The 16,269-nt window shown below is 34.2% G+C and overlaps 1 protein-coding gene across 2 annotated transcripts in view; it reads right to left on the bottom strand.

The window, feature by feature from the left end:
* Nucleotides 1-16,269, bottom strand: part of UPF2 (UPF2 regulator of nonsense mediated mRNA decay) — a 108,124-nt gene that overhangs the window by 66,522 nt on the left and 25,333 nt on the right. Inside the window, exons 5-8 of one of the 2 annotated variants that reach the window (XM_016203930.2) lie at nt 13,742-13,936; nt 8,463-8,615; nt 7,163-7,266; nt 1,584-1,669 (exon numbers count right to left, since the gene is read on the bottom strand). In XM_016203930.2, the coding sequence (XP_016059416.2) occupies nt 1,584-1,669; nt 7,163-7,266; nt 8,463-8,615; nt 13,742-13,936 (538 nt within the window). The remainder of the gene's footprint in view (nt 1-1,583; nt 1,670-7,162; nt 7,267-8,462; nt 8,616-13,741; nt 13,937-16,269) is intronic. The other variant, XM_016203929.2, reaches the window with a different exon arrangement.

The following is a 16,269-nucleotide window of genomic DNA, read 5'->3' as shown; positions in this document are numbered from 1 at the left end:
AACCAAATAATAGTACATAGTCTTTGAGAACTTATTTTTCTGAGGGGGGAACAGGTCATGGTAGAGTGGAATGAAATGGGAATACAGAGAAACAAGATGCTCTTTTATAAGTAAACTGCTTAAATATCACTGCATGATTTCTTTTGTTAATAAAGCCTTTTATTTTTGCTAACTCTGCTTTATTCTGTTATATAATTCCAGATGACTGCTATACATGTTTCTTCATTCAAATACACAGTTGAGAAGAAATATATGAAAGTAAGCATTCCATTGTATAAGGTAAAGAAAAGCATTACTTGAGAAAATCTGGTCCAAGACACGGAGGAAAAAAATATTTGAGTTCTCATTAATTCAAGGTGCACACTTTTTCCCATTTACAAATACAGGGTGGGGCAAAAGTAGGTTTACAGTTGTGAATACAGAAAACACCTAGTTTTTTCTTGTGTTATTATTTATTATTGTATTTTCCAGATGAACAACCATAAACATACTTTTGCCCCTGTATATGAAAGTGAAATATGCTTCATAATCAAAGCCTTAAAATTGCCAATATTTTTCTTCCTTATTGCACATAAAATACTGGCACACCTCATAACTAATAGCATCTTGCATTTGATAAAATGCAATATATAATTTTATGTAATAAAAATATTCATCTTTTTTACTTTCTCAACTAGATAATTCTTACTTCCTTATGATATTAGCACATTCCATCTCCTTTGCCCCACTAAAATAAAAAACCAAGTGCTCATATTAATGATGCTGAGAAGAAATAAAAACCAGTATTAAAGAGAGAAAAAAGGTAGTGATTTGGTTTCACTGAGAAATCTTACCATTAAGAGATCATGGGCCCCTATCAATGAAAGAACCAAATTAAAATCTTGCTTAAGAAACCTTTAGTAAAATCCCTTAGAATTCTTATCTTTTTTGTATCTATCTTAGCTAACTTGTATGTAATCATCATAACAGTTAATAAAATTCTTTAATTATTTACTGTTGAATAAACAGAAATGAATCTTCTCCAAGTTCCAAAGGTGAATAATCTATGAGTGGTCCTGAAATTTGCAGATGAAGTAGGGCATTTAGTGTAATTTAGAGCATTAGAATTCTCTAAGAGCATAATGCACACAATTGAATATGCTACTTGAATTCCTAGCAGCACATACTAATATGACTTCCAATTCCAAACTATAATAATTACAAAATAACTTGAAAATTTTCATTTAAACACAACGGCAAGAATTAAACACACTCAATTAGTCTAATCTTTACACAAAATTAAAACTCTCCAAAAAACTTATATACCATTTACTATTTTTTCTTCTCAAAAGGAAAAATCAAAGTCAGCTGCTTCTAGCAAAGATTATTAAGTTACATTCTCTAAATATTTCCACTTAGAATGAGAAAAAAAGAACAAAAATCAATGAGAAACAAGTTCTAAAAATTTGCTAATAATAATGTCTGTTGACAAGGAATGTTTTTAAAGAATTAAATACTTTAAAAACTTTGATCTTACAATCATCACTGCAAAAGTAAAAACACTAACAAATTACTCTTTTTAAAAAAAAAAAAAAAATACCTACCTTTGTCTGGGAACTATAAAGAGTGCCCGTACCAACTTCTTCCTATTTGCTTTTGTGTTCATGTTCATGCAAAAATCCATTGCTGCCTATAGGAGAAAAAGCAAACTTTTTTCTTAAAAAAAATCTTTATTTAGGTACTAACAGCAAAACCCCTGGATGCTACAATGGATTTCCACTCATTCCTAAACACTTCAAATGGTTTTAAACACTAGTATTGTAAGCATATCCCAAACTAAAAGATTACAGAGCTTAAGGCTCCTCTATCCTTATTTATCTCAAAGTTTGTTTAATAAACTTTTAAATTGCAACCTAGTGTTAGAAACAGAACTTTGAGTGGATGAACTGAAGATCATGCAATGTTTGGCAAACAATTATATTAAATATACAATCAATGCTTTAACCTCATTAGAGTTGAATAAACCAATGTTGATATCAGAAAAGTTTTCTGGTAAAATTATAAAGGAGCAAGAACATTTACCAGGAGCCGAGGAAATTACTAAACCAATCATCAAAAAGGAATAAAGATGAAGAGAGATAGGCATAGATTATTCCCAGAAACATGTAAAAGACATGTAAAAGTGCCTCAACAATGACTGAAAGTTTCAGTGTCAGCAATCAGATTTGGTAACTTAATTAAACAAACAACATCACAGGACTATTTAGTATAGCAATCCACTGTTCTATATTTTAATAACAAAAATATTTGTTCAATATTTCATCAACATGTCTAACATCTACTATAAGTGTAAAAGAACAAAACAGATCTAGAGTAGAGATACAGAAGCATGGAACAAACTGAGGAATCTCAGAGGGATGGTGGGGGTGGGAATGTGTGTGGGAGGGAAAGAGATCAACCAAAAAACTTATATACATATATGCATAACACATGGACACAGACAATAGTGTGATGAAGGCCTGGGGGGAGGGAGAGGTCAACGGGGGAAAAATGGGGACATCTGTAATACTTTCAACAATAAAGATAAATTTAACATTAAAAAAAAAGGCTAGGAGAGGTACATGTTTTGGAAAACCATTGAAAAACAACAACATGAGTAACTGGTATTTTTTAAATGTAGGCAAGTATATTAATTTTTTAAAAAATTTTCAGTATAGTTGGTTTCAGAAAATAACAAGTTACACTTTAAAAAGGAACAAACTATTATCATATATCCTTCTGAGTTTCTCAAATATTTTCCTTCCATAGGCTCACATGATTATTTTATTTTCCATACCAATCTTTAGGTAGATTTGAAGATCAGATACAAATAAAAGATTCTCGGATTTCCCTGAATTAGAAACGATTTCTACTCTTTACTGTAGATAGTGATATAATAAAACATCTCCCTTTTGGTTAAAACTTTTGATGAAATAAATGGCACAACTGAGGTTGATAAGATTTAAACCTAGGTCACAGTGAAAGTATCCACCAAGACGGAATCTTTAGATCAATATTAGTCAAGAAAGTAAAATCAATTTATATTTTTCTTCTGCTTGTAAAAGAAATATAATAAATATCATTGAAGTTTACATTTTATAACATTAAAGCTTATCATAGCTAATGAGAATAACAAAGAGAAAACCCAAAAGTCCTTCAAGCAATTCATCCATATGAAACATTGAAAAATTCTAGACCTACTAAAAAAAAATCCCAAAGGTCATGTACTCATAAAAGAAAATTGGTCAAAAGAAAATAGGAAGCCTCACACACACTCACACACACACACACACACACACACACACACACACACACGCCAAAAACAAAAAGAAAAGCAACTCTCCTATCAACATTTTTAAAAAATATATTAAGAAAAATTTTAAATGACTAATAATGGCCTAGGTTTCAACATAACTAGGAAACACAAAAAATAAAAAGTACTTCAATAACTATTTTAGACATTATCCTTTTAAATACATATATACTTTGCATAATCTAAGTAAACTGTATAGAAATAGAGAAGTCAATAAACACTTTTCCTACCATAATAATCAAAGGCCAGTTACATGAAAAAACCAACAAACACCACTATAATGTTCAAAACTCTCCACAGATTAAAAGTTCATAAAGTATATCAATGCCTGGTACACACCACAGGGGTTCAATAAATATGTAGAGTAAAAAGTTTTCTCACAGGAGTAAAAAAACTGCCAGAATTAATAAACCTGAGAAAATTAAAAAAGAGAAAAAAAGTGTCACATTAATTGTTAGATTTAACTAGTCCTGCCCTATGGGGAGAAATGAAAGCAAAGGAGATGCCTACACTGGTGTTGTCCACTTGCCTTGGTTACAATTGTTGCTTAACAACTCAGTCAGCACTTTTTTAAAAACTTGTTTCAAAATGTTTTAGGTAAATGAAAGACAGTTCAACACCATTTTTTATTTTATGAAGTAAAAATAAATTCTTCTGATCATCAAATGCATGCAGAAATAAGCATTACCATGAATGACACTACCCACACAAGTCACCCAGAAGAAATCTTCATTTTGCATTACAGAGTTACATTAATTATTGAATTCAAACAATTCTTCAATTTTTCTACCTATTTCCCAAATACTTTTCCCTCTTAAGCCATTTGGACCTTTGACAACATATATGGAAGAAATTCCTGTCATGAGAAAGCGGACTCCCAGAGGAATCCACCAGGGTCCAATCCAACAGGGAGGAGTGGCCCCCTATTTTCCATCTGACCTTAGAAAGCTAACTCAGAATTTAATATATGGTCATTACTGGCAACAGCACTTAATACTGAGCTGGGCACTAAAGGATACTTTCTAATAAAGATTTGTAACAGTAATGCTACAAAACTGATGAGATCTTTCCCACCTTCAACTTCCATTATAGCACTCAAAATGGGGTATTGGGGATGGAGCAGGAGTGTCAAAGTATCTCTCTTTCATCCTTTGTTTATATCCAATAAGTAAATGAAAATTTAGCAGGGGGAAGATTCAATGATATCCCAAATTAGAAAAATAAGCAATAGTTTAAGAGGTGGTTTCTAATATACTCTAAAAGAAAAATCAAGAATACTTCTTGTTTTTTTCTTAATCCTCAGCTGAGGATATTTTTATTGATTGTTTAGAGAGGAAGAGCAAGAGAGAGAAACATCTATGTGCGAGAGAAACATCGATTGGTTGCCTCCCATCTGCACCCTGACGGGGGATCAAACCTGCAACCTAGATAGATGCTCCTGACTAGGAATCTAACCTTCAACCTTTTCGGTGTACAGGATGATGCTCAACCAGCTGAGCCACCCAGCTGGGCTAGACTACCTAAAACTGAAATAAATCTGTAATTACAAAGTTTCTGAAAACTATACATTGATCTAATCACTGCAAGATGTAAGGCATTTTAGAGTTTAAAGACTGTTTGATTACATAGTTACTGAAATACATCTAAATTATTTAAGAATAGCTGCACAAGCAAAAGTCAAAAAATAACCTAACTTCTGTAGCTCTCTATAGGGAACCCTCAAAGCATTATGGGGAAAAAAAGATAAAAGATTACATTCCACTTTGACAAAAATACGGCCTAAAGCAACCATTTTCAAGCCTTGGGACTCAAGAGTCCTTATGCTCTTAAAAATTATTAAAGACCCACCCTGGCCACTGTTACTCAGTGGTTAGAATGCTGGCCCACATACCAAAGGGTTGCGGGTTAAATTCCTGGTCAAGGGCACATACCTGGGTTGCAGGTTCAATCCCCAGCCCCAGTCAGGATGCATGAGGGAGACAACCAATCAATGTGTCTCTCTAACGTCAATGTTTCTCTCTCTGTCCCTCTCTCTCTCCCTCCTTTCTCCCCCTCCCTCTCTCCCTTCCACTCGCTCTAGAAATCAATGGAAAAAAATATCCTCTGGTAAGGATTAACAACAACAAATTACAGACCTGAAGTATAGTTGTTAACGTTTTTTGGAAGTAACTATATTTTTCAAAATAAATTTTAAAAATTGCCCTGGCCAGTGTGGCTCAGTTGGTTGGGCATCATTCTGTGCACCAAAGGGTCGCCAGTCCAATTCCCTGTCAGGGCATGTGCCCAGGGCTGGATCCCTGGTTGGGATACATTCTGGAAGTACAAGATCACTGTTTCTCTCACATCAATGTTTTTCTCTCTCTCTCTCTCCCTCCCCCTTCCTTTCTCTCTAAAATCAATAAAAAGCATATTTTAAAGCAATTAAAATAAAAATAAATAAAAATTTAATGACAGAAGAGTAGCACTCTTTTAGAAGATAGCTGGAGTCTCATATCTATTATGCATGCAATCTGTTGTGATATGTTGTTTTAACGAACTATATGAAGAAAATCCAATTTAACACATACATATAGCTGGGGAAAAGAGGTTAATTTTAATATTCTGTTCAGGATTTATAAATATTCTTCGATACTACACCAAAACTTGACAAGTGGTAGTTCTTAAGGGCTAGGAGAAATGTGGAATCTGAAACCTTATCAACTTGCCCCACTGTTGGATTAAAATCTATCTCGCACTTTGAGTGAATCTTTAACACCCTAGCAAATTTTGTTAACACTGTGTACTGGTCACTCAAAACAATGGTTCACTGAGCTACGCAGATCTTCCAACACATAAATAATATTTTTAAATTACATTATTTAATATCACCACTGATCCCACCAGAAAAGTCTCATGAATAAAGTCTCCTCAGAAAAGAACTGGGAAGCTGTCAAGCTTATGGTGGTAGACATAAGTTTTCCAAAATTCTAATTTTTGTTGAAAACTCAAATTTGTTCATTGGCAATAAATACTTTTAGTTGTTATCCTTGAAGTGAGAGGGTCACCTTTTATGTTAGAAAAATGTCAGCTAAACACCCAAGTTTGAAAAAATGTTTTTCTATCAATTCTTTCAAGTAAAAATGGTATTCTATGAAAAAAAAATAGTTCAGCTCGCAACTCAAACACAAGTGGTTTTTCTCCAGACAGCTTTGAGACAGCAGAAGAGCTTTTACATGTCCTCCAATTTCATCACATTAAAACAGCAGGTACTCACAAAGGGTGAAATGAAATAAAAGCACTAATTTGTATGGATTCATCAAGGAGATTCTTAAGTGAAAGTGGCATTTTTTAAAATTTCAAATACACGGCAGCAAAGACAACAAGGGCTACTAGTACAGTCTGCTACTGCTTCATCTGAATTTGTGCAAAAATGTCAGCAGCTTTACCCATCATCACTTCTGTAAATATCAAAAACAGTGAAAAAGGAATAAAATACACCTTAATATTAGTATAAAAAAAGTTTTGACCTTATAGACCCCCTAAATGCCTCAGAAGACACCAGTAATCTACAGAGCATACTTTTAAAAATTTCTGGTTTACTTTCCAAACTGTGGGGTCCCTATATGAAGAGGTGTCAAGCAAACAGGATTTTAGAGACAGTTCCACTTCCAAAATGAACATCTACAGATTGGCTCCAACTTTATGTATTTATTTTGGATACCAATATAAGATCCCGTTTGAAGAAATGGTTCATTCTATGGCTAAAACAGTCCAAAAACCACAGACATTACTAATTAGAGCTATCCTACAAGGTGTATATGCTTGAGTCAAGTTATATTGAGACAATCATACCTTGTCTATAAGATCTCGGTTGACACAGTTGGGCAATTGCTGGAGGAAAGCATCTACTATGAGCTTGAGATGAGATCCAGTGCTGGCTTCTTCATCCTCTTGTTCTAATATATAGAAGCAATATAAGAATTAAAACATGAGATTATTAATTATTTGGGAAATAGACAACCTAGGGCACTTTTCTTACCAATGAAAAAAGGAAGCCTTTTTTGAGATTTTGCCCTAGAAAGTTTGGGTATCTCTAAAATCACAACCCCATGTCACTACAGCCTTTCAGATATCAACAATAAAGCAGCAAACTTTTGCATTAGACACAAAATCTTAATCATAGATTGCATGTAGTTTTATAGTAAATTTGTTATTTTTATCTACTAAGCATCCCTTCCTGCAAGTCTTCAATGAACAGCACTCTCATTGCTGCCTTTTAAAAGAAATCCATGGGATTTTGATGGGGAAGGGTGCTGCCAGATCACAGCACACCACCATTCCCCTGGGTCACAGGTAAGAATGACAGAGGACCAGCTAAGTCCTTCCATGAAACTTATATTCAGACAGTGGAAAGAATCTCTCTTTCCTTTGATGTCACCAGCTGGTATGCTTTTAGCAGGGGGCACCACCAGCCATGCCCATCCTCCCTTCATGACACAGACAAAGAAAATCTGCAGCAGGAAACAATGAAGCCAATAGAGAGAAAAGTAATACTGACAGAAGAGATCCTTCTAAGTAAAGAATCCTAACTAATAAAACTAACAATGTTTTTTATTAATGAATACAAAACATTACTCAATTATAAAGACAGATAAAATGATCTACTAGTGATCATTTTACAGATGAACTGATCTACTAGTTGTTCTTTACTTCTTAACCATTTTATTTATTTATTTGGTACCCTGACCAGGAATCAAACTGGCAACCTTTCAGTGCATGGGACAATGCTCAACCAACTGAGCCACACTGGCCAGGGTTATCTCTCAACCATTTCAGAATAAATCTCAAATACATTTACATTAAGATTGTAAAGATTATATTATAGAATTAAAATAAATTCATAATAATGCTAGGAAGTAGAGAAGTATAAGAAATATCTATTAAGATATTTAGAATTTAGATGATCACTAAAGCTTATAGTCGCATAATACGGAACATGCAATGTTTCTGTTCTAAATCAAATTCCAAAAAAACGATGGCTTGGAAACAAAAGGAAAACAGAAATTATTAAGTAAAGATCCATATTCTTAGGCTAGAGTTTTGGGTAGAAAAACTAATCAAAAATTTAAAATTTTGGAAAAATAGTGCTTACCTTGCTCATCAAGAAGTTTCTTTGTAAGATCTTCAGCTTCATCTGCACCCTCTAACTCTAAGGTGTCATCATTAATTTCTAGATTCTCCAACTCAAGTTCCAAATCATCAGGATTTGATACCTCCTTATTATCCTTAGGTTCTTTTGCCTCTGCTTAAAAACAAACAACCAGTGTGTCTTTGAATTAAAAGTCATATTGAAATCCTGCTTCAAAAGAGGTAAGAATTCACAAAATTTGCATCAGTTGTCTTAGAATCTATATATATACCTGGCAACATTTGAGTATAAATTTAATATATTCAGATTTTATAAAGTACATATGATCAATGAGAAGCAAAACCATAACTTCTTTGACTTTGTATGCCATCTGTTCACTGAAGGGATGGATGGATGGATGGATGGATGGATGGATGGATGGATGGATGGATGGAGACATACATGGTATGAGGATCTGAGGTAAAGATGAGGAGGAAAATAAGTTGATTAAATAAAGTGGACTCAGGTTAAGGAAGGTCTCAAACCCCAAGATGAGCTCAGACTTTCTCTTTTATACAGTATGACCTTTGCTGGGTCATGAGAATAACATTTAAATGTGATATGACAGGAAAATTAACTTACCAACAATATACAAGGTAAATGAGAAAGATAGGAAAGAATAGAATATATAAAGACCAATTAGTAAAACATTCTTATAATTTAAATGTCAGAGGTTAGAGGAAATCAAAAAATTGCAACAAAACAAAAAGGCCAGGAATTGTTAAAAGACTAAATAAATAGCAAGGATGAAAAAAAAGAAACTGAACCTAATTCAACAAGATTGGCACAATGTTGATAATTACTGCTCAGTAATAGGTAATTGCTAGTTTACTACACTAGCCTTACTCTATGTTTGAAAATTTTCGTAAGTAAAAAAAAAAAAATCTGAAGTTCAAGAATTTATGCTTCAAAGAGTAATGAAGTTACAGTATAAATGAAATTGTTACATTTCTCAGCCTCATCTTCCCTTACAGTCTTCCAATAACATAATTTCTGCACTGAAAGCAGAAATGTTTTACTGACACTTAACCATACCATATTTGAGACAATCAGAACTCTAGTATTGACTGGTTTTGCTGCTTCTAAATGGAGACAACCTAATAATATTTTTTCATTCACTCTTCCTTTCATTCAACTAAAATTTAAATTCCTACTACATGCCAAGTAGTGTTCCAAGCACCAAGGATACAACTCTGTCCCAGACAAAAACCCTGCCCATATTGCATATATACTCATTCTCCAGTGCTGCCTGATGTCTGGTTATCAAAAACCAACATTTACTGATTAGCTACTATGTATTCAGAACAATGGTAAGCTGTTGAACATTCAGAAAAAGCTTAAAATGTGACCCTTGATCTCAAGAAATTTACAGTCTATCTGAGGAAATTAAACTAATATGCACTTGAGAGTCAAGTGGGGTATAGTTGAGGAGAGGATTGCAAGCAGAATAATAGAACAATGCATAAAGGCCATGAGGCAAGAAGACTGGCTGTTGCAGAGACTAAAAAGGAGAAAAAAGGGCAATGCCTTAACAGACACAGTTGGAGAGGAAGACTAACCAAACTATGTAGAGTTAACAAGTTTACATTATATTACAAATAAAGGTAAAGTCATTAAAAGATATTAGGTAGAAGAGTAAAATTCATCTTTTAGAATGCACAGAGGAAGCAAGAGCAAAAACAGGGCAGCCAGGTAGGAGATTATCATACAGTAGCCCAGGTTAAGAATGATGGTAGCTTACATTAGAATAATAGCAGTAAAGATAAAGTACATCTGAGGTACCTAGACTTGATTACTAAACTGACTATTCCCTCTTCTTCCACTGGACCCTGAGAAACACTGATATTTAGAAGACATATGAAAGTGGAAGCTCAAGATAAGTAGAAAGCAAAATCAGAAGGGTTAAGTATCACAGAAGTCAAGGGGCGGAAATGCTCCAAGAAGAAATCAGTAAACTCGCCCGGCCGGACGTGGCTCAGCGGTTGAGCGTAGACCTGGGATCCAGGCGATCGGGGTTCGATTCCCGGTCAGGGCACATGCCTGGGTTGTGGGCTCAATCAATGACTCTCTCATTATTGATGTTTCTGTATCTCTCTCTCCCCCTCCTTTCCTCTCTCTGAAATCAATAAAGATAAGGGAGGGAGGGAGGGAGGGAGGGAGGAAAAGAAATAGGACAGTGGCTAAAAGGGGGCCCAGGTGGTTTCAAAGTATTCACAACTTGTTTTGATCTGTTTTGTTTTTAAAAGACGAGAAAATGTTTGTATACTGAGGTCAGGATACAGTAGAGACAGAAAAAGTGAGAAAGACTGGTGCTAAAGACATAGAAAAGGAATAATGGGTTGCACAGGGTTCAGAAGAAACAAAAAGACAAGATTCAGAGTGAGAAGATGGACTGGCTTTTGATAGAAGGTGTAGAAGTTTACCATATCACCCAGGGAAGAAACATTCTATAACTACTAAGCCAGGTAGATTTATAAATAAGCAGCAGCACAATATCAAGAGAGATTTGTTTGATGGCTCCTATCTTCTCTATGAAGTACTATACCAAGCATAATCTCCTGCTAAGGAAGGAAGCAGAATAAAAACTAGAGAATTAAAAATGTGTTATAGAGCATGGAAGAGTGAGGTGAAGACAGAAATGATGTCAACTCAAAATTTTAACTGACAGCCGGTGTAGCTCGGTGGTTGAGCAAAGATCTATGATCCAGGAGATCGAGGTTCAATTCCCGGTCAGGGCACATGCCTGGGTTTCGGGCTCAATCCCCAGTAGGGGGGCATGCAGGAGGCAGCTCATCAGTGACTCACTCTCATCATTGATGCTTCTCTCTCTCTCATCCTCTCTATGAAATCAAAAAAATAAAAAAAATTTTAACTGACAAACTGGATAGTAGGTATCTAAAATGAGTATTTTATATACATTATTCCCTTTAATTCTTGAAATACTTAAAATATTTCAATACTACTCTTCATAAAGTATAAAGTTAAGGTAAAAATATCTTTGAGATCAACCAAGAGGTTTTACTATTTTAAAGAACCACAAGGGCCTCCTCTTGTAAGGTTCTCTCACCATAAGATGACCCCACTATCTTTTTTCACAAAAAAAGCCTAATTTTAAAGTTCAGTGTATTTTAACTTAAGATCGTGAAGAATGTTATAAAAAGTAAGGAATTGTTTTACTGTTCTTCTAATTAGCAATCCTAACAAGCGCCACCCCACCCCATTCAATATATATGTACATGAAATAAGGGACAAAACTAATCCTTTTTTTAAAAATTTAAGTTAAAAAACCTTTGTGTTTAAATAATAATGATATGTTGATGTGGGAGAGTGGGGAATGTTGTGCCAGTATGGGGCAGGGAGTATATGAAAACTGTACTTTCCACTTAATTTTGCTGTGAAGCTAAAACTGCTTTAAAAAATTAAGTTTACATTAAAATAAAAACCACCTTTCTGCATCAAAGGATATAATCAAGAAAGTACAAAGGCAATCTTTACAAAGGGAAAAATATTTGCAAACCATGTATCTGATTAGGGTTTGGTATTCGGGATGTATTTTAAAAATGCTTACACTAAAAAGACACCCCAATTAAAAAACGGGCAAATAGACATTTCTACAAAGAAGATATGCAAATGGACAACAGGCACATGAAAAGATGTTCAACGTCACTCACTAGTCATTACAATAATGTAACCAAAATCACAATGAAGTACCACTTCACACTCATAAGAATGGTTATAATCAAAGAGAAAACTGGATGATAGCAAGAGCTGATGAAGATATGGAGAAACTGGAACCCTTGTACATTGCTGTAAAAATGTAAAATGGCTTAGCTACTGTGGAAGAGTTTGGCAGTTCCTCAAAAAAGTTAAACACAGAATTACCATATGACATCACAATTCTACTCCTAGGTATATAATGAACAAATTGAAAACAGGGACTCAAACAAGTATATATACATAGCAGTACTATTCACAATAGCCAAACTATAGAAACAGCGTAAAAATCCATCAACGGATGAATGGATAAATAAGTTGTAGTATACACATACAACGGAATATAATTCAGCCATAAAAAGAAATGGAGTACTTATAAATGTACAATATGGATATACCCCCAAAACATGGTGTTAAGTGAAAACAGACATAAAAGATCACACATTGTGTGATTCCAGTTATATGAAATACTCAAAATAGATAAACCCATAGACACAGAACGCCAACTGGTAGATGTCAGGGACTGGAGGAAGGGAGGAAGGGGAAGAAACTGCTTAATGGGTACTGGAGTAAATGAATGTTTTAGGAAGTATGTATTACAATATTTATACATCTAAAGCAAAGTACACTACTTCCTAATTTTAGTATAAAATACAAAATCTTAACATAACTTGAAAAGCAGTATAACAGAGCAATTAAGAGCACAAGTCATTGACAGGGTTTAAATTTCAGATCTACCACTTACTAGCTGTGTAAGTTATTTAACCCTGGGTAGTTATTTAACCTCTTTGTGCCACAGTTTCATTATCTGGAAAACAGGAGTAACAGTAGTAGCTGTCTCACAGGGTTATTATGATTAAATAAATTCTTCTGTATATTATAAAGTGCTAAAATGGTATTTGGCATAAAGGGATTATTAAGTAAAAATTATCAGCTATTATTTTTTAAATGGGTTCCCTAATAAATACAACAGAATACAAGATTACTTTTAAAAAAATTATCTGCTCTCTCTCCAAATCCTTGTCACCACACCCTTCCATCTCTTCTCCATCTCTATGGTTTGGCAGAATTTCCTTTAGAAAACATGGTGTGACTGGCATTCAGGACCTTCCACCATATTAATGATCTCAAAGCTTCTGATTTTTCTAAAGTAACTCTTTCTCACAAACAGTTAGGGATATCTAGCCTAGAAAAAGCATTCCACTAAACAGCACTGAAGATCTACCACTGTCCCTAACCAACCAACTGGGGGATATTTAGATCTTATCAAGAGCTCACATGAATTCACTGTATTACAAATAAACATATTCAAATTATTTCACATTAACTTAAAAGTTTTGACACTGTTGAAAGTATATCAATTATCAACTTGTCATGCTTCATTCCATATTATTCTGTCATGCATTTAATCTAACGATTCAAGGTTCATATTATAAAACTAGTAACTAAAAAATATTTTTTTTTACAAATACTATTTTGAAACTAATTTTTATATCACTTAATGTAAATATTTGTCCTCTAGAATTTACCTTTAGAATCATCTTTGTTGGACTCTTTATTCTGACTTTTTTCATTATCTTTAAATAAGATGGCTGGAACAAAAGCTTTCAAATCAATGAGGTTCTCATAAAAATTCCGAGCATCTTCATCTTCCCATATACCACCTTCCAAGTCATATTCTCCAGGTTTACCAGGTGTAAATATATCAATTCCAGGCCCATGCTCTACAAAAAAGTAAATCCCAGAGAATTAAAAACTATTTCAGGTTAAGCATGCTAAACATCACAAGACATTCTACATTTTCAATTTTATAACTAATAAATCTTTAATATTCAACTAACAGAAGCCTTCTTCAATCACCAAGCACTCTGGACCGTTCACATAACCATCTTTAACATCAAACTGCAAATTGTTTTAGGTAAAGCTCTAAACCAAGACAAACTAGAGAACAGCATAGGATAAAGATGGTTTTCTCTTCAATGTTTTAAACAATTAATAAGAAAGTTAAGTAGCCACTTGATATATTAAGCCCATCTTCATGAAACTTAAAACCAAAATAAAAAATATATAAGCCTCGCCATTTCTAAAATGTCCAGCTTCATATCTCACTTCCCCCATAAAGCTTTTTTTTTATGACTCCCAACCCTCTTATATCACAATTATCTTCCCAAGTAGACCATAAACCCTTAATTTTTAAAAATATATATCTTTTTTGATTTCAGAGAGAGGAAGGGAGAGGGAGACAGAGAGACAGAAACATCAATGATGAGTCACTGATTAGCTGCCTCCTGCATGCCCCTACTGGGGATTGAGCCCACAACCTGGGCATGTGCCCTGACCGGGAATTGGACTGCAACCACCTGGATCATAGGTTGATGCCACGAAGGCTGGGCAACCCTTAATTTAAAAGCATTCCTCTTCATGCACCAGTTTGTTCACTGCAGCGTAATTTATAATAGCCAATACATGGAAGCAATCCAAATGCCCATTAATAGATAAGTGGATAAAATACTGTAGTACATATATACAATGGAACATAACTTGGCCATAAAAAAGAATGAAATCTTACCATTTGCAACAGCATGGACAGATCTAAAAGGTATTATGCTAAGTGAAATAAGTCAGTCAGAGAAAGACCAATACCATGTGATCACACTTATAAGTGGAAACTAAACAAACAAACAAAACTGAAACAGACTCATAGACACAGAGAATGAACTGGTGGATGCCAGAGAGGAAGGGGTTTGGGGGACTAGGTGAAAGAGGTAAAGGGATTAAGAAGTACAAAACAGCCCAGCAGGGAGTGGCTCAGTGGTTGATCACTGACCTAGGATCCAGAAGATCAAGGTTTGATTCCCAGTCAGGGCACATGGCTGGGTTGTGGGCTGGATCCCCAGTAGGGGGTGTGCAGGAGGCAGCCGATCAATGACGACTCTCTCATAATTCATGTTTCTATCTCTCTCTCCCTCTCCCTTCCTCTCTCTGAAATCAACAAAGATATATTTAAAAAAAAAAAGTACAAAACAGTTACAGGGATATAAAGTACAGCACAGGGAATACAGTCAATAATATTTTGGTAACTATGCATGGCGCCAGGTGGATACTGGAAATATCTGGGGAACAGTGGGTAAAGTATATAGTTGTCTAATCACTACTATGTACACCTGAAACTAATATAAAATAATACTGAATGAAAGTTGTAATTGAAAAATGTAATTTGGGAGAAAAGAGCATCCCTCCTTTTGGCATAATCCTTGGTATAAGGCAGATTGTCGTAACTGGTCAATTGATAAGTAACTGGAAAAGGGAAGGAAAGATTAAGACATACATAGATATTTCAGTAGAGAGTAGAAAACCATACATAAATTCACTCACACACACGAGTCTACCTTTATATATAACTATATATTCTTAAACTGAAAACATTAAAAGTAATTAACTTCCCACTTCATAATCATGAGACCATTCAGAAATTTATCTATTCTCACTGTGCTTCTCTCCAAACAAGAATTGTAGATAGGAGAATGATCATGCAGATTAAAAATAACCCTAAGAAAAATTAGATTATTCATTAAAAGTTATTAAGCATAAACAAGAACAGCAAAAACAAAAAAACACTGGCTCCCAAACTCATTAATTATATGCCTTAGAACAAATATAGTTAAACATAGGATGCTAAACCCATATACTCTAATGGAAAAGACTGATAAATCTACAACTTGTTTAATAAAAAATTAACAAAAGGAAAAGACAAACTAGAAGACAATACTGGCAATATTTATACAGAGGAATTAATATGCTAATGTAAAGAGCTTCTACAAATAAAGACCAAAACTCCAATAGAAAAATAAAGGTTCTAAACAGATGAGTAAGAGAGCATATGAAAAGATCCTTAACCTCAGTATTAATCAGGATAATGTTAAAACAAACTTTTATCACTTTGACCTATAAAATTATGTTTAAAAGATTGATCCCAACAAATGTTGACAAGACAGTAGGGAAGTAAGCACCCTTTTCTCTTTATTAAAGCACAGATTTAGCATTGGGGGAGATTAAC

This window comes from Miniopterus natalensis, chromosome 1 (assembly GCF_054644295.1).
Source record: "Miniopterus natalensis isolate mMinNat1 chromosome 1, mMinNat1.hap1, whole genome shotgun sequence".
In the NCBI taxonomy this organism is placed as follows: Eukaryota; Metazoa; Chordata; class Mammalia; order Chiroptera; family Miniopteridae; genus Miniopterus; species Miniopterus natalensis.
Note: the sequence above shows the minus strand (reverse complement) of the source record. Positions and strands in the feature narration are given on the sequence as shown.